Source organism: Pochonia chlamydosporia, chromosome 4 (genome assembly GCF_001653235.2).
Source record: "Pochonia chlamydosporia 170 chromosome 4, whole genome shotgun sequence".
NCBI classification, from domain to species: Eukaryota; Fungi; Ascomycota; class Sordariomycetes; order Hypocreales; family Clavicipitaceae; genus Pochonia; species Pochonia chlamydosporia.
This window is the reverse complement of record NC_035793.1, coordinates 3011916-3030360: the sequence shown is the minus strand read 5'-3', so window position 1 is coordinate 3030360 and position 18445 is coordinate 3011916. Positions and strand designations below refer to the sequence as shown.

Here is an 18445-nt window from a genome sequence, read left to right as displayed (position 1 = left end):
CTTAGCTAACGGCGCCATAATTCCAATTAACGGTCTGGCAGTACCATACGTTGTCCTCTACTTAAAAAAAAAAAAAAACCATTTGGTAGCTACCTACCCTGCGAAGAACTTCGTGGGGAAATCGTGCACCACAAAAACCGTTTACTTGGGTGTACGATCAATTGGAAGTTGTAATTCTACCGCCCTTACTGTGGGCGCTCCCGTTTCATAAACTTAGCATTGGCCAAAATTAAAAATCGACTTTCATATTATGAGAAGGGTACTAAAATTAGCATTAAAAACATTCCAAGTTGTTCATGGACAATGAAAGAGTTCATGCGGTCAACAGCTTTAGCTTGGACACCTTTCAACATGTCGCAGATGCTCAACATTCAACAGCAAGGTTTGGTACCCGCTTTATTCTAGAAGGATGATCTGAGCTGCATCACAAAAGGCAAGATCTATGACAAATGTAGTCACTACAAACACAATAGCCCATGAAGTGCAACTCCATACCGTGTGATTCAATGGCAATTTATTTTTCAGTAGCAAATATATTTTCGTAGGGACTGTATTCGACACGAAAATACTCAGAAGGGGATCTGCGGCCGCTGAGTATGACTTTTCCAACATGCAGCACGATGCTGCCCCAAGGTCAATTTTTCTGGAACCTTTCCTTCACCAAATGCTTCAATACTATTACCAATTGAAGATAACCTATGCTATCTCTCTGAATCAGATAAGCTTTCCCTTTTGGTGGCAAACTAACCGCCACGTCAATTTCTTAGGAAACTATCCTCCAGAGTCGTAAAGAGCCTTGTCATGCCGAAGACAGGCGGCATCACAGCAGGCAGCATTGCTCCAGCCAAATACCATCATGATATCATGGAGTCTTGCCCCAATTTTGGATTATCCCTGTGGCCCTTAATATTCTCATAGGAGCTTCAACATGTCACCGTTCGTTAACCCGAATGCCCTGCGACCACAAGAACCGTTGACTTCAAATGTCGACCTTTCCTTGCTTCAGCATTATTTCAATAGTATTATTGTGACCATTCATCACAGCTTCCAAAAATGGTGAATTATTTTTCTTTTTCTTGTAACTAGGAGAAGCTCCATACTGTAGGAGTGTGTGGGTATGATAATGAGTCCTTTTGCAAAAACTGATCTCTTCTATTGCTGTTTAGACCATGTAACGTAAAGATTCTGATATTTAACTTAACAGACCATGTTCCTCTCCAGTGTGCCAGTTTCATGACACTCTTCATGCGGATCACAAGGTTTCTAAAATACACCAACATTTCACGAACTATACACAGCAGCAACAACAGCAACAAAATAAAAAAGAATAACATTTATAGCAAGACCAAAAAAAAAACATACAACACCAGGTATTCGCTGGTCGTCACCGACCCAACTACTAATCTAGCGCTCGCCAGGTTATTACGGGAGATCGGACGGGATCCTAAGCTTAGCTAGCGGCTATGGTCGTATGTGTCCTGAATACTGCTAGAAGGCGTATATAAAGACAAGGTTGAATTGTCCGAAACCGGAACTTGGAAAGACTTTGTGAAATACGAAGTTGTGTGGCTAACTACCTAGGTACTTAGGTACCTAGATAGTGTGACTGAACATGAACCTCACCTTTGATAACCCACTATGGGAAGTATTGCCAGCAAAAACCTCTTAGAGACAATTTAAATCGCCCTCCTGTGTAGCAATAAGTCCATAAAATTAACCGGCTAATGTGGTCTAACCGTTCCTCTGTTTTGCCAGGTTCAGGGCGCGCTGCTCGCCATAGCTTTAGAAGCTTTGGACATTTGAAGGCATATGGAAACGGGGCAATTAGATGATTTCAGCTTTTATTCATGCGTATCGCAAAAAGAAGGGATAAAGAAAATGAGATCTATACGAAGTTGTATAAAATGAGCCTCAGAACACCACAATTTCATTGGAATGATGGATATGCGACTAGTTGGTGGTGCAAACACCAACATTAATCTGAGACATCCTGCTAGCACTTGGAGAAGTAGTAGGATTTATATTAGTACCACATACTTAGAAATTTTAATTCCTTTGTCCAGAAATTTAAAACACACTCATGCTCCCTTCGAATAATTTTTGTTAATAATTTCTTTCTTATTTGCCAACTGTTCTTCTGGCATTTGTCGAGGCCCCCCTCACTTCTCTAGCGAGCCAAACAGAATTTCAATACTCCATTCCCAGATAAAACCAGACACCAAGGAGCATGTTTTGATAAGGCAGCTGCTTCCTACATTGTCATACTGGGCAAGGCATATTCTCCCTGTCAGAACTTTCAGCTGAACTCCCAGTGACTTTTTCCTCATCAGACCAAGGCCGAACTGGGTTCCCTTTCCAGCGAGTACCTGCTGGGATGTGCTCACCACGCATGACAAGTGAAGTCGGTGCGATAGTCGTTCCTGAGCCGATGGTGCTGCCAGGCAACGTAATAGCATAGGGCCCAAGTGTGGCTCCTCGCTCCAGATGGACTTTATCCAGTCGCATTAGCCGGTCGTGGAATAAGTGTGTTTGCAACACACACCCGCGATTAATTGTAACTCCATCGTCAAGCTGGATGAGTTCAGCTTCAGGAAGCAGGTGACTTTCCAACCACACGCCACGGCCAATCGTAGCTCCTAATAAACGCATCCACATTGGTAATATTGGAGTACCATAACACATTCTGAGAAGCCACGGAAGGGCCAGCGACTGTATGAAAGTATCAGCTAGTTCGTTGCGCCAGACAAAGGAGCTCCACAGCGGACGCTGCTTTCCCGGGGCAATGACCGGCGTCAATAGCCACTTGGCCACGATGGTGATGATACCGCTAGCTATACCTGCGGCAACGAGCAGCCCGCCGGCGCCTAGAATAGCCCAGCAATTACCGAACGTATCTATGAAGAACAACATGCCAACTCCAACCAGCGTTGCCAACATTGCGGAGATCAGAAGGGGAAATAGTCGACATGATTCGACTAGTGCTCTGGCCACCCGCAAGCGTAGGGGTGGTTTAAAGGTCAAAGTCTCATCAGCTGGTGCTTCGTTTCGTCGAGGGAGTGACATGGGAGGCCTGCCTAACCAGGATGAGCCAGATTCCATCTTTTCAGTATCTGGTGCCGTGCTGAGCACACCAATCAAAGAGCCGTCAGATACTTCGACGTCTGGATCGACTATTGCTGAGTTACCGACAAAGGCTCTTACCCCTACGAGGGAGGGTCCCAGTCGAATACGGCCGGCTCTAAGCTCAGCAGGGGATAGCAGCACATCATCCGCAAGAAACCCACCATCTCGAACTGATAACAGTGACGGGATGGGAACCACGGTAGACGACTCTACAGAGCTACCCATGGTAGCTCCTAGCAGACGTAGCCATGTTGGAGTAAATAGACTGGCATAAATGGGGAATAAGGAACTGCGTAGCTCCATCATTATACCATGCGTTAGCCAACTCGCCCATGCTGCGGTGCTGTGCCACGAGTGTACACCAGGACGGATTGCGAGACTCAATAGTCTGACCAGAGATATATTGATTGTGGCGGACAACAAGATTCCCAGAATGGCACCTGGAAGTGTCATCTCGATCAGCGCTAGGATCAGACTTCTAAAGTTGTTGTAGTTTTGGACGAGCGCAGGAGTGAGCCCCAATACAGGCGCGATCATAATGATGGGTGAAAAGTCCAGCAGCAGCAAGGTCACCGTGTACCGAGGCCCTGTCCAGAAGCTCTCCCCCATAATCTCCGAGTCGTCCATGGATGAGTTGGAATCACGGTCATGAGATTCTGGCCCTCTTACCGTTCCCTGGACACTGATGCCGGGCTGGACATCAGCGAAAGGCTCCAGCAATGTGTTGGGCAAAAGCGTGGAACGGGTACCAACTCTTGCACCATGTCCGATGGTTATGGTACCAATGTGAAGTCTATCACCATCGAGCCACCATCCAGCTATATCAGCCTCAGGTTCAACTGCGCACCCGTCCCCAAAGGCGGCAAGACCTGTTACTGGAGGGAGCCCATGGATCTGCGCATCAGCACCGACACGACAGCCCAACAGCCTAGCATAGCGACGACACCACTGAGTGCCAGCTATGGGGGCAATGCGGTTCTGTGCCACGAAGCGCTCTGCTGCCCATAATCGCAAGTGTACAGCACCTCCCCGGCGGTAGATGCCGGGTCGGATGCCTATGGTGATGAGTCGTACAACTCCTGCAGTCGTGAGCAGGCGGCCAGGCATGGTGATTAATACTACCCAGCCAACAATGATCAACCACCATGGCATCGCGTACCTTGCAGCCCAGCTAGTAGCGTCAAGACGTATGGCAAAGAACTTCTTCGTGAGACCTATCGCAATGAGCCAGCGGAGCCCTTCGAAGCTGAGCAGTGCCACAATCACCCCGAACTGAACCAGGCTCTGTGTCAACAGCACCCAGCGAGCCGTCGGTAAATATTCGCTGCCAGTGTTTTCGGTCCCGGAGAGCTCGTCGACACGAGCCGCCATGGATTTTAATTCTGGATTCTCGTAAACATCAGCAACCGAAAGCGTTTGGCATCGCTGTCGCACCTGTGACACGAGCTGAGCTGCAGCAAGACTGGTGCCGCCAAGATGGAAAAAGTTGGAGTCCATTGAGGCGGGCATACCGAGCAAACGCCGCCACTGCTCGGCAAGCCACGCCGCGGTGCTGTGAGGCGGCAAGTCGCCTTCTTGTTTGCCAGTAGATGACTCAAGTGGCGGCCAGGGCAGTGCTTTACGGTCTACCTTGCCTGATGTCCGTATTGGCAGGTCATCGACCGTGATAAGCATCGGCACGAGTGTGGCGGGAAGTACGCGTAGAAGCAATTCTCGGTCAGTTGTAGTCGTGGCATGCGCAGCGCCATTCCGGACAACGTATCCCACAAGAATCTGTATCCCGGTCTCACTATGGCGAATAGCGCTAGCAGCAGCGTTGACACCAGGGAGAGTCATTAGAGCCGCATCGATCTCGCCCAACTCAATTCGTCGTCCACCGAGCTTGATCTGCTCATCATCACGCCCAACGAAAAGCAGTCCATCACGCTCCGCTCGGACGAGATCGCCACTCCGGTACATTCGCTCGCCATCAAAAAAAGAAGTTGGGGTAAACTTGGCCCTGTCCTTCTCCCTGTCAAGGTATCGGGCCATTCCAACACCACCGATAACCAATTCACCGACGTCACCCCATCGCACGGGACAACCATCTGATCCGATGACGGCGAGTCTCCAGCCTTTCAACGGCAGGCCGATGCGCACCGTTTCTCCGGCCACAAGTGGGGCCGCGCAAGAAACAACAGTGGCCTCGGTGGGGCCGTAGGTATTCCACACTGGCCCACTCACGGCACCGGAGAGACGGGTTGCTAGCTCCGGAGGACAGGCTTCGCCGCCGAGAATCAACAGACGAAGAGCGCTCAATGCTTCAATCGGCCAGAGAGCAGCGAGTGTTGGCACCGTGGACACTACCGAAATGCGCTGCGCTATGAGAAATGCACCCAGATCGGCCCCGGCCTTGACTAACGACCTTGGTGCCGGAACTAGACACGCGCCGTGCCGCCAAGCTAGCCACATCTCCTCACACGAGGCGTCAAACGCCACTGAAAGTCCTGCAAGAACACGATCACCCGGTGCTAGGGGATTGTGATTACTTGGCAGGAATAGTTGTGCTTCGGCATCGACGAATGCCGCTGCACTGCGATGGCTCACTGCCACTCCTTTCGGCTTCCCAGTCGAGCCTGATGTGAAGATGATCCAGGCATCATCTTCTGGGCGAGGACGGTGTTGTTGACCAGTGGCAGCCTTAAACTGAGGAATCATGCCATTGTCTGTGAGCACAACGCAAACCCCAGCTTCGGCCCACACAAGATCAGCCCGGTCATCTGGATCATCCACATCAACCGGAACGTATGCGGCACCCGCTGCCAACACGGACAGAATGCTCACGTAGAGCTCTATCGATCCAGAGCTCAGCCGCACGCCGACACGGTCGCCGACTCCAACGCCCATGGACCGTAAGTCCTCAATCTGGATAGCTATCCGGTCAGCCAGCTCGCTGTAGCTAAGCCGAGTCTTGCCATTGTCGACTGCAAGGGAAGTGGGATGCTTCAAAATGGTCGAATATAGTACGTCTACCAGAGTTCGAGACGCTGCTGGTTCCTCAAACGGATATATTGCCAACTCAGAGACCGAGTGTGCGACACCAGCCGCGAGCAGTGGTTGTTGACCTTGGATCATGACTGCTTGGCTGTGATTATCTTTGTGCGATGATTACATAGGAGTAACTAGTCATCAAGGGCTACCATCAAGAGATTTATTGCAAGTGGTATGCTCCAGGACTCAGATGCTAGCTCCGCAACGAATGAATATCAGAATGGGTAAGATGGGGGTGTATAGTTCAAAATCGAAATAGTTTGTCTGCCAATATGTTTCTGTTATTATTGACGGAGTTGACCGAATTAAATACATCTCGCTAGCTGCTACATACATACATATATATATATATATATATGCAATTGTATTATCCTGTGTTGCTAATCTTGGATCTGACCACAGCTATATTGCCATGTGCTCACCACCTTCCCACACTGCCGGTGTGAGATGCTTAGAAGGCGTTTGATATCACTTGCCTTTCGTGATTGAATGGGGTTTTCTCAGGCCATGGCGTACTAGGAACCGCAGTCCAGGGCCACTCAATATCAGTTTATGCAACTTGAAGTCGTTCTGTGGATTTGGACGTTAAGGGGTTGAGCTTGAAGGCTTACTGCGTTTCCAAACGAGTGGGTTACATCGTTTGTTTGTATGAATGTATTATGCCACTTCTACGTTTGCATTACGTGCTGTAACACTGCATCCGATATTAATATTATAATTCCACAAATCATAAGACCTTGTCATAACTATGTCGCCCAGGAAGGAAATACTGACATGCATATATTTCGAATTGGTTTGAATATTGAGATGCGAGATCCAGCCGTTTGTAATCAAACATCGCCAACGTGAGCGCTTTCGAGCCGCTCTAGGGCTCTCCCTACCTATAACCAACGAAGAACGGGTAACCGGCACGTGAAACAAATCCATGTCCAGATCTTTGGAACTTTTCAACTTTGGGGGCCAGGGTTTGGACTTGGATGAGGGAGAGAGATCATGGCATTGACCTGAACAAGAAGAACGGCCAGGTTACATTTCGCAGCCAGGTCCGCCGCCACATGGCCAAGACGGGCGGAGACGGTGAGAACATGGTGGCACCCAATTGACAACAGATAAAGATGTGAGCGGGCTATAGTGGCGGTCGTTAGTTCTACAGGGTACACCATAAGCTGAAAAGACAATAACAAAAGGTTAAATTATCCTCCGGGCTGCATGTGGGAGAGCACACGGTGGGTCAGAACAGCAATATCGTGAGACGCCTGCCGCACCTGAGCGTAGGTGAGACTTTCCGCTCGGATATAAAATGCCGCAGGAACAATTATAGTACTTGAGACTCGGCGGTTCCCGTCCTACGACCCGCCTCACGTCAGGGCAGCTTCCGAATCGGCACCGATTATGGCGGCTGAGCCACCTTTGCGCCCGCACCGCGTGAGCCGTACACCTATGTTACACGCAGCAGTGGCCGTGGGAGAACCTGTCTGTGCAGCAGGTGGAGAGGCCGAGTTGTTCAGAGTCCGAGATGATGTGCATTAGCGCTTGTGAGGAATATACAGACGCAAGCCACTCCAGTAGCTAGGTTCCGAGTGGCAGTTGGACGGCTTTCCGCCCTCACAGAAGTGGCAACGGGAGCGGCTCGCTCAATTACAAAGCCGCGTCAGCCAGAATGACAAGGAGTCTGAGGCTGAACTGACAAACTCTTCTGCGCACTTCTCAGGATCTTTCTGTGCCGCTGCGGGGGCTACCATGGTTACTCGTGGGTAACCTCCATCATATCGAGAGTCTGGGAGACTACCTCTCATGGCCATCGGAGCTATACCTCGCAGTTGTCTCAATCACGTCATTTGAGTCCATCTGGTAGCTAGGCTGGAGGTACAGACATGAAGGCAAAGCACAGTGGTCTGACAAGCTTGAACATACTCACTACCCACTCAAATGCCGATTCTGCTAAGGGATAAAGTATCTGGGGGCTAATTTTTAAATTCATCTTTCAAAGTCCGCTTTCAGCACCGAAAAATTGCAGCGAAGTACTCCATATTTTCAAGGTCCCAGAGTGCGAGCGGCCCCCTTTCACAAATTGACCACCGCACTCAACATCACTCGGAAATTTACTGGCCCGTACCTTGAACGAATACAATCCTTTGGTTCTCTTCAACCCTTCAAAAGTTTTCAACACTAAAACACGGACAATGCCATTAGTAATATGAAGACATCCGTTGTGCTGATGTCAGCATTTCTTACTGGTAACCTATTCTTAGACGCTTTCCATAGTGATGCCAATTCCAAAGCATTCCAAAGTCGTTACAAGCCAGGTCAGCCAAGCCTATACTTCGAGACTATAATGTAACAGCCCCTATACTGCAGTTTTCAGCCACGTGGGATTCCTCCCACAAGGAAGCAAAAAGTGTCGAAGAACTGAGAACCACAAAAGAGGAAGGAGGGTAATGGCGAGCCAAAGCCTGGGCCCTCAAGGACTGCAGTGGCGTTGAATAAAGGGAAACTGAGTTAAGCTGCTTCATCTGTCGAGCATATTGACATCATGTTCTCTTGAATGTCATTATTCTTCTCAATTTACCGGACATTTCTCGGCCATATCTAACAAGGGCCACCGCACATTTCCATCCATTGCGGGGGAAACATGTGATGGACAATGGCGTTCGGCAGGATTGCCCTTTTTTGACCATCGACTTTGGTATAAGATGCCGCGACATATTACATATGGCGTACTCTAGTTCGTGCCCATTTTCAAAGTCATGCATGCCCTCATGGCTGCAGGATGGCATACTTGTCCCTTCAGTGGCGTGATTATAATATTGCACCCCTTCATTCTGCAAGGCTTTGGGTATTACAAGATATTGTAGCTACCTCCATAAGCCACATCAACACACTTATCAAAGGCTTCATATAGCCCGGCAATCGTATAGACGCCGCTCTCCGTTTTTCCTCGAGTCTCAGTAGGGAGTGTTTTGTGGTCTACCGCGCCACCAAGTGGAGGTGCTTAACGCTAGCAGAATTATTCAATTGACCGATGATGTTTCGTGGTTGGCTGATGCTATGCGAGGAGTCGTGCCAAGTCTGATGCCCTGGTGGACTTGTTACAGGACCAGTCGCGCGAGCTGCTAATTATCTCCGAAGTAGTGTTGGCCAAATGTCCAGAAATCCGTTTACATCACGGTTCCTTGTTACCACGCAAACATGCCCACCCATTCCCAAGTATTCACGCTAAGGTCCCAGTGAGGAGCTCCTACCGGTTGGCACAGAGGAGATGACACCTTGCTCAATGCTTCGTGGCTAGAGAAACTCATCTTCCACACGTATCTCGTCTCTTGTTTACTCCTCTAGTGCTTCATATCTAGTGTCATGTCCATAATGAGTACTATCAAACAAAATTACCGATAGGCAGTTTGGCCTGGCAAAGGGGAATGGTTCGCTGATTCAGAGATATGGTTTTAGTTATACACGTTGACACACAACACTACATCTGGTAAAATCTTGTCATAGAATTCGCAGGACTCTACCAGCATTACCATCGTAAATCATACTACAGGAGAAGCCCATAGTCAAAAGTAAAATCTACAAGTAGTATTCAAGCTCTAGACTCACAATAACACATAAAATATCATACAAACGCTTTAAAAATAGAACTCCTTCCATCGCCGAATATATCGCTTAACAAGCTCATCCTCCACTGGTCCACTCTCACGCATGGTCTTCGAATGCTCACGACTGTGCTTTGTATCCAACACAAGAGGGCCCGTAGACATACGAAGGAAATGTGTCTCCCAAAAGGACATGAGCTGCTTGGCGGGATTATCACTCATGGGTGCCTCACAACTCCGCACTCTCTCGAGCCACTCGTCGTAAGGTACAATATTCTCAGATGGAACGTCGAGCTCGCTCGCCAGAAGCTTAATCATTTCCGGCCATGGCTGTCGTGCTGGGTTTTCAATGTGATAGATAGGGTACGAGGGCTCGTCGGACATGAGCAAATCCAGCAACGAGCCGGCAACATCGTTTACTGGGGACCATGACAATGTACCCTGTAGATTGGGAAGACTGCGAAGGAATCGAGATGACTTGACGAAAAAAGAAAAATGTTCCATGGGATTCCAGTACCCATTAGTCCTTGAACCCGTGATTTGAGCGATGCGAACCCCCATTCCACGAAATTTATGGGGAAAGCGACGGAGAGTCTCTTCTAGCATCCTCTCGCAAACAATCTTTGCATCCGCATAGCCGACTGGGAGAGCTGTGTCGGCTGTTGTTGGTAGTTCTGGTGCTAATGACCGACCAGTCCACAACGGATAATATCCAACCGCTCCAATAGACGAGATGAATTGAAAGCTGAATCTAAAGGAGGAAGGTCGGAGGCTTGTGCATTCTCCGGCAAGGTCTATGAGATTGCGCATGACCTGAAATTGGGATTCGTAGGCTTTTGTCGTACGAGTGAGACTCATTGGCCAAGCATTGTGAACGATGTGTGTCACTGACTGGACAAGGGCATTGTAGGTATCAGAAGGCAACCCAAGCAAGGGCTTCGACGAATCCGATTCCAGAATCTGTAGCTTCGTCTTGACCATAGGCTCAAACTCGATTCCCCTCAGGTGAAAAGCCTCTTCTTGTCTAGTTACTGCGTCAATGCTACCCAAGCGGTTGAGGCAGATAACCTTGGTGACCCTCGGCATCTGAGCAGCCCCCGACACAATGTGAGAGCCCAGACTCCCCGTTGCACCGGTAACAAGCACGCAAAGTCCCTCGCTTCCATCTACCGACGAGTTGAATAGTGAAGAAGATGATCCTGGTTCGCGAAAGTCGGCCGTGTATTTCCGGATAAAGTCATCAATGACTGCCTGCCGATCTACGACACTCGTTAGTTCTGTGTGCCGTAAATGGATAGGATAGGACGGCTTCTCAGCTGAATCTGAATCGGCGTACCTGATGTCGGAGGCGAAGCCAAAAATGATACGTTGCACTTGTGCTTCGCGGCAATTGCCGTCTGTATAGTCGACGTGACCAAAACCGGCACCGCGAAGATCCTTTTCCCAGTGCTCGGCGGTAACTTGAGCGTGGACGCGGCCGTCTTCGAACAGCCACCAGCCTTCTAGGAGGCCAAAAACAAAGTCTACCCAAGGAAGCTGCTCTGTTTCTTCAAGGAGCATGAGCATGCCATCAGAGCGCAGTATCTGGCGGATATTGCGTAGAGAGATGGGCAACGATCGGGTAGCGTGAACACAAGCGTTGGCGAGAATGATATGCTGGCTTTCAAGAAGAGCCTTGTCCGGTGTAGACTCAATATTGACAACCTTGAACTCCATGAAAGGGTACTGCTTGAATCGCTTACGGGCGGCCGCTACAAGCGAAGAGGAGAGGTCGGTGAAAGTATAAGTCACAGGAACTCCAAGTGCCGCAAGCATAGGGACCATAGTCGCAGTAGTACCTCCTGTACCAGCGCCCATCTCAAGGATCTTGATGGGAAGTCCGTTAGCCGGGAGGCGTTGGAGAAGTTGTTGGATGAAGAACTCGGCCTGCTTAATCCAGGTGTAGTTGAGGGGCGCAACTGCGTACACATCAGATACTGTCTTTCGGCCCTCAGCAGAGCCGAAGATGATCTGAAGGCCATCTGCCTTGCCAGTTAGACATTCTGCCAATTTGCAACCTGTCAAAGCTGACAATTTGAACTCGGGAGCGTGATCGGGCTCATCTCGGAGCGCCTCCTCTAGTAGTGTTGACGCGGGCTTATTGGGGCAAGGCACGGCGGTTCGTACAAGTTTACCATCGACGATATCAACCAGGCCGGTTTCATCGGGTCCAATAATCTTGTACAATTCTTTCATGAACTTCTCATGCTTGGGCAGGTACGAGATGGAAGCCAGTTGTTGGCCAGGTTGGGCATCTTTGAATGAGCATCCCAACTTGTCGAACGCTTCAACAATGTAAGCGGCGCACAGCATTGTTGATACCGGTCGCACTTGAGTGTAATAGTTGCTCATCTTGTAGTTGTGAATGAACTCGTCAGTTACCGCCTTGGTTGCTCGGAAAACATTGAGAACTGTCGAGGCTGGGATATTGGCATCATGGCTCAGACCATTGGTGACTCCGTTGGTGACTATGGTACCGTTGACAGACTTGCCATCGACACCGTTTGTTTGTGGCCCAGTCTCGCTGTCATATCCACTATCCGTGTTGCCATCTAGTTCAAGGCCCATGGTAGTGCTAATGCAAACCACGAGGCTTCGGAAGTCCGTCAAGCCCATCAGCTGGTCTGTCTCGAGTGTGCATTTGAACGCAGCATCAACTTCACGGATCAACTCCATGGCCATGAGTGAGTCAATACCCATCTCCACAAGATCAGAATCATCCTGGATATCTTCTACTTCCACACCGGAGAGGTTGCTCAAAATTTCCTTGGCTTTGGCTGGGATGTGCGCTCCAGGTGACTCCTTAGCAGCCTTGGCAGGCTTCCGCGTACCATTGACACCGTTAACAGTCGGAACCTCCTGGACGTTGCTGAAACCATTGATACCATTGATATCTGCTGCAGGGAAGGACACCTGCTGTTGCGGTGCGGGCAGAGGGTTGAGGTTTGGCGAAGTGAACACAGGTGGTGTCTGCGGCGGTGATATCGTGGAACCAGGGGCGTTGGGGTTCTCTGTCACAATTCGGTTGAGAGCCTTGCGAATACCGGCCATGGGAACTTTGCTGTATCTAATACCAAGAATTGCCTCGTATAGAGAGCCGTCACGGGCATCAAAAGCGAAGACATCGCTGACAAAAGCGGTATCTGATTCGCGATTACTCATCGCAAATACTTCCCATTCCTTTGGTTTGGCAGGATCAGCAAGCAATCCTGGGGCGCGAATCCAGCGGTCCACTCTGTCGCCGATATAAATACCTCGGTCTGCAAAGTCGGCAGTGTCCGAGAACAAATTAACAGCTACACCAGCGACTTGGCAGAAGCAATCAGTGAGCACCGAGTCCAGCCATCCTTCTTTATCGTGAGATCGGATAACTCGGCCAGCAGAGTCGCCGTCTTTGCCAACAAGCTTGGTCAGATGGCGGTATAGATCCTTGTAGTCGATAACGGTCTCAAAGGCGCGATAAATGTTCCGGCCAACGACGACATCATCGGCTTCACCGCCATCGAGAATACGCTTGCAACGCTTATGGGATCCGAGACGTGAAAGTCGTGCGAAGTCGCTTTGGACAGCGGGACTCGTTGGCTGGTAGAATGTAATGGAGCCAGACATATGTCGCGTAGCTGTTCCCTTGGAATCTTGGCCGACGAACTTCCACTCCCAAGTCAAGCCGCTTGGATCTGCGGCTTGCACATCCAGCCACACGGCGCTGCAGTGCTGAGGCACAAGAGGGCTATAGTACACCAGCCCGTGAAGCTCCGGCTGGTATTGACAGTCCTTGAATTCTGGACGCAATGTGGACAGCGCGTCGATTGCGATCTCGACTGGGAGCATACCGGGCATCACGGCCACAGTGTTAGCCATAACGTGAGCCTCCACCATTTGCTTGAATTCCGGCGTGTTCGTGTTCACACGGAACCTGATTGAGCGTTTCGAATCGTCGAGGAAGCCGAAAAACGTGAAAAGACCCTTCTCGGGCTCGACGACCGGCGCTGGAGCAGTCGTGGCTGCTGTCTCGCTAACAGTTGGTATTTCTTTAATATCAAGCCAGTGTCTTGATTTCTCAAACTGATAAGGAGGAAGCAAGATGGGAGTGTAGTCCGCAATCTGTGATTTGTGGTGAGACCAGAAGGTTACATCCAAGCCCTGTCGCCACAGCTTGGTCGTAGCATCTGCGAGAAGCCCATAAGAAGAGTCAACCGTGATGTTCACTCCTTGGAAGAATGAATTGCTTGAGCCACCACCCAGTGCCTTGCTGGCCATGTTTGTTACGGTCGAGTTGGAGCCAGCCTCTAGCCAAATAGCGTCGCGGTACTCATCAGATAGACGCTTCACAGCTTGGTGGAAGTAAACGGGGTTCCTGAGATGTTGAGAGACGTAATCCTTAGCGAAATTACCCGTTTCGGCCAACTTTGTAGCTCGTTCGAGGCGGATCTTGGCAGGTCGGAAAGCCAAGGTTTCGCCAAGTGCAACAAGCTCCTCTTTGAGCGAGTCCACAAGACTGCAGTGAAAGGCATTGGTGACATTGAGTACCTTTACCCGCATTCCCTTGAAAGTCTCATCTGTTTTGGCAAGTTCCTCGACTGCTTGGATTCCAGCCGCAGGTCCGGCAATGGTGTAGCTTGTAGGTCCATTGTAACACGCGATGGAAACGTCCTTTCCAGATTTCTCACGACCAGTGGCAACAAGACGCTCCACCGTAGCAAGATCCCCCTCCGCCGCCATCATCGAACCCTTTTCAGCGGGCCAAGACTGCTGAATGATCTTGGCTCTCGTTGAAACCAGCTTCAGGGCATCTCTTAGAGAAAGGATACCGGAAACACATAAGCCTGTCAATTCGCCAAAGCTGTGTCCAACAATAGCCGACACTTTGATGCCACAGTCAATCCATGCCATGGCACAAGAATACTGCATGGAAAACAAGGCGGTTTGCAGCTTGACAATATCCGACAAAGGTGTTCTCTGGAAGATGGAAGAGTAAATGCTGTCAAGCCCAAGAGCGAGGCAAGTCGCATCACATTCATCCAGACGGCTGCGCAGAACAGCAACATTGTCAAAGACATCCTTGTCCAGTCCAACAAAGGTGGAAATCTGGCCACCAAAACACAAAATGACAGGTTTGGCGTCAGGTTTCTTAATAGAGACTGTACCAGAGCCGCTCTCAAAGGCAGAGAGCTTTTGGTCCAAGTCTTCGATCGAAGTCGCATTAAGGATAAGCGCCTGGTTCAATGTACGATTCGATTGTCTTGCGAGTTGGAAGGAAAGATTCGCGAGAGTTGGAACTTTGTCGGAAGCCCGCTTTTGCTGAACAAAGTTTCTAAGCTTAGCAGCGTACGTCTTAATACGAGCATCGTCCGTTCCACTTAGCCAGAATGGAGCAGCCTTGTCTGCCAGTTGCGTGGAAGTTTGCTGTGGCGTTGCTTTCGGCGCTTCTGTGACGACCATGGAAGCGTTTGAACCGGAAGCACCATAGTTGTTAATGAGGGCAGCACGTGTAGCGGCCTTCCAAGGCTTGACAACTGTCGTGATGTCGATGTTATCTTCCGGCTTGGCCTTCAGATCAGGATTAATAGACTGAAAGCTGGCCTGGGGTGGGACAGCAGCCTCGTGAATCATCAACAAAACTTTGATCAACGATGCAACACCTGACGCAACCTCCAAATGGCCAATGGATCCTTTGACTGCAGTCAAGGATAACCTGTCGGGACGCGTAGGACCAGCAAGCACCTGTCGGATGCCATCGTACTCAGCTGGATCACCAACAGCAGTACCTGTGCCGTGAGCCTCGACGACGGATATGTCATGTGGCTTTATTCTGGCACGCTTAATCACATCTCCGAAGAGACCACCCAGGGAGGTAGAGTTCGGTACTGTAATCGGGGTGCAGTTCTGGTTCTGGAGAACCGAGGTACTTGCAACAACTCCCAGAACCTGGTCGCCATCTGCCAACGCTGCAGACAGTTTCTTCAAGAAGACCATACCCGATCCTTCGCCACGGCAGTAGCCATCTCCTCTGGCATCAAACGACTTGCATTGTCCTGTTGGGCTCAGGAAAGAGGCGCCTGCCAAATTGTGATACCACTCCGGGCTGGTGAGGATATTCACGCCTCCAGCAAGAGCACCATTGATTTCACCGCTTAAAATAGCCCGGCAGGCGAGATGTACGGCAACGCTGGAAGAAGAGCAGGCCGTATCTAGCGTCAAACTGGGGCCGGTCCATCCAAAATAGTGACTAATCTTGCCAGCCAAGAGACTCTTGAGGTTACCCGTGGCGGAGTACGCATTTGCTGGATAGCTTCGAACGTTGTGTTCGTAGTCTGTATTTGCATGTCCAACGTAGACACCAATGTGTTTGTTAAACTCCGGTACTCCAAAGTATCCGGATTGTTGCACGGCTTGGTATGCCAGCTGCAGCGCGATTCGATGCTGGGGGTCCGTTGATCCCATCTCGCGAGGGCTCTTTTTGAAGAACTTGTGATCAAAAGCGTCATGGTCACGAATAAAGTTGCCGTACCATTTTCTTGCGGGGTCGACCTCACGGAAATGAGATTTCATGCTGAAGCGCTCCTCGGGGACTTCACGATGCTGTGACTCGCCGCTCAAGAGGACCTGCCAGAATGCGTCCAGATCCTCAGCGTTTGGTACGTGGCAAGACATTCCAATGACGGCGATACGATTGTCTGGGCTATCCGATAGAATGGATTGAACATCGCCAAGTCCGCTACCAGAAGATAGATCCGCGTCTGCCACGTGGATGAGGCGCGAGTCCAATTTCCGGACTATTGTTGGAGGCAGGCATCGTTCAGAACCGAAGCAAAGCACCCTGGAGTCTGGAGACTGAAGCTTTCCAGAATAAGCTAGTTCAACCGTTTCATACCAGAGGGACTGGTCAGTCAGGATAGCACGCAGAGCAATATCGTGAAGCTTCCCTGATTGAAGGTAATGACCCCCGCTGTTGGCTCTCGTCGGGATTACCGTTCTCGAGGCGTCGAGGAGTTGAAGAGCTGGATCCTTGTTGACAAACTCGATTACTTTCTCGATTTCCCGGTTATGAGAGGACCAATGGAATCGCCCATTAAGGGCCACATGCGACACATGAATACCTCGGTCCTTCAAAGCTTGTTGTAATTCAGGGGCCACGTCCTTGGCGCTTGTAATCGTAGCTCTCTTGTCGTCCATTCGTACAGACAAATATGCCTGTTTAAACATTAGTAAGTTTTGTCCTTGTAAAACTTGAAAGAAGCTGTTGTTAAACATAGTAGACGGTTGGTAACCTACCTCCGGGTACTTTTGCAACGTCGCGTTCAAGTGCTCGAGGCTGGCGGCAGCCCACGAAGCAGAAAACGACGTCGATTTCTTCCCCTCCTCGTTCGAAGCGTCATCTGCATCAACCAATGCTCCAGAGATCATGGCCAGCCGGGTGCTCACGGCCCCATGATGAAGTAAATCAGCAATTGTTGCGGAGGATGCCACTGCAAATGCGGTCAGGACACCAGTGCAAAGCCCAAGAGTCTCCGCATCCGCAATGATCTGGGCGGGTATCCGAGCAGACGTGTCCAAAGAAGGTTCGGTCGCTCGGATCAAAGCCCTGTAGTCCGCGAGCTGGGAGATGACGACGAGTGGTGAGAGCAGCGCATTCGGCAGAGGGTAGCAATTCGCCGGGAGCTCCCCTGTTCGCAGTGCCTTGATCAACGGGTCGAACAGCTGTTTCACATCTATTTCTAGAAGCTTCGGAACCTCCGTTGACAGTGAAGTCAGCGTCGCGGGGAGTGTTGAGATGACATCCAGTGCCCATGTACTCAGATCCTCTCGGTGCAGTTTAGCAAGAAGGCTCTCAAAAGAGATTGCGTTGAAGCTGAGAGCCTGTGGCCCAAAGACGAAAAGTTTTGATTCCACCATTGTTCTTGTCTTGTCCTTTCTCTTTGACCTTGCTGTTTTCTAATATGGTATATATCGGTTTTTGTATTTCTCCGCCGTAGTTGTTGAATGGCGGGTGGTCGAGCTTGCCGCTCAGTTGTTGAGTATTGCTTCGACAGAGGAAGTAGATGACTTAGTTAGAGCAGTAAGTAAGGTCTAGTAGGTGCTGGGTTCATAATGTATAAATAAAACAAATACGTGATTCAAGCTTATTTCCTATAAACTGAGACAGCTTCTAGAATGTGTCTCGCCGGAGAACCATACACCGGGGCGACTATACCGCACCCGGTAAAACGTTTCCCAAAGCCGCTCGGCATTACTATTTGCCCACGCATGCGCCTTTCAAATCTGACTCTGAACATGTAGTTCTGCCCCTGCAATGGCGCTTAGCCTCAAGATTGTTAAAGAAACTCCGTTCATGGTTGCTCGCACAACACAGGCTCATGGTTCGCCCAGTGTTGCATTATCTATCAGCCTCATTGTTGTATTACCACCGCATTACGATTCTTTCGGAGGAATTTCGCTTGCAATAATCGTATTCACAGCCTCGGCGTCTGTGATAATACCCGTGCCAAGAAAAAGCCAATGCAATATCTCACTCGCCTCAATTCGCTCGCGCAATTCACCTTCCATACCCCAATATTTGTTATCTCTATTGAAGCTATTCTCATTGTTCTTATGGCATATCATTGAGAATAAAGTATTCAATGCCAAATAATACTCCAAGATTAGCTAACGCTCTAATA

General features: G+C 49.8%; 2 protein-coding genes across 2 annotated transcripts; both read right to left on the bottom strand.

Annotated features, from left to right (window-relative positions):
• Positions 1 to 2259: 2259 nt before the first annotated feature.
• Positions 2260 to 6237, bottom strand: VFPPC_08335 (non-ribosomal peptide synthetase-like protein; the record flags this gene model as incomplete). Its single annotated transcript, XM_018287062.1, has 1 exon — positions 2260 to 6237. One exon carries the CDS (start codon positions 6235 to 6237, stop codon positions 2260 to 2262), a length of 3978 nt encoding a protein of 1325 aa, XP_018143910.1.
• A 3542-nt stretch (positions 6238 to 9779) lies between these two features.
• Positions 9780 to 17681, bottom strand: VFPPC_08334 (hybrid PKS/NRPS enzyme; the record flags this gene model as incomplete). Its single annotated transcript, XM_018287061.1, has 2 exons — positions 9780 to 16979; positions 17061 to 17681. The coding sequence occupies 2 exons, from the start codon at positions 17679 to 17681 to the stop codon at positions 9780 to 9782; spliced, it is 7821 nt and encodes a 2606-aa protein (XP_018143909.1).
• Positions 17682 to 18445: the final 764 nt, after the last annotated feature.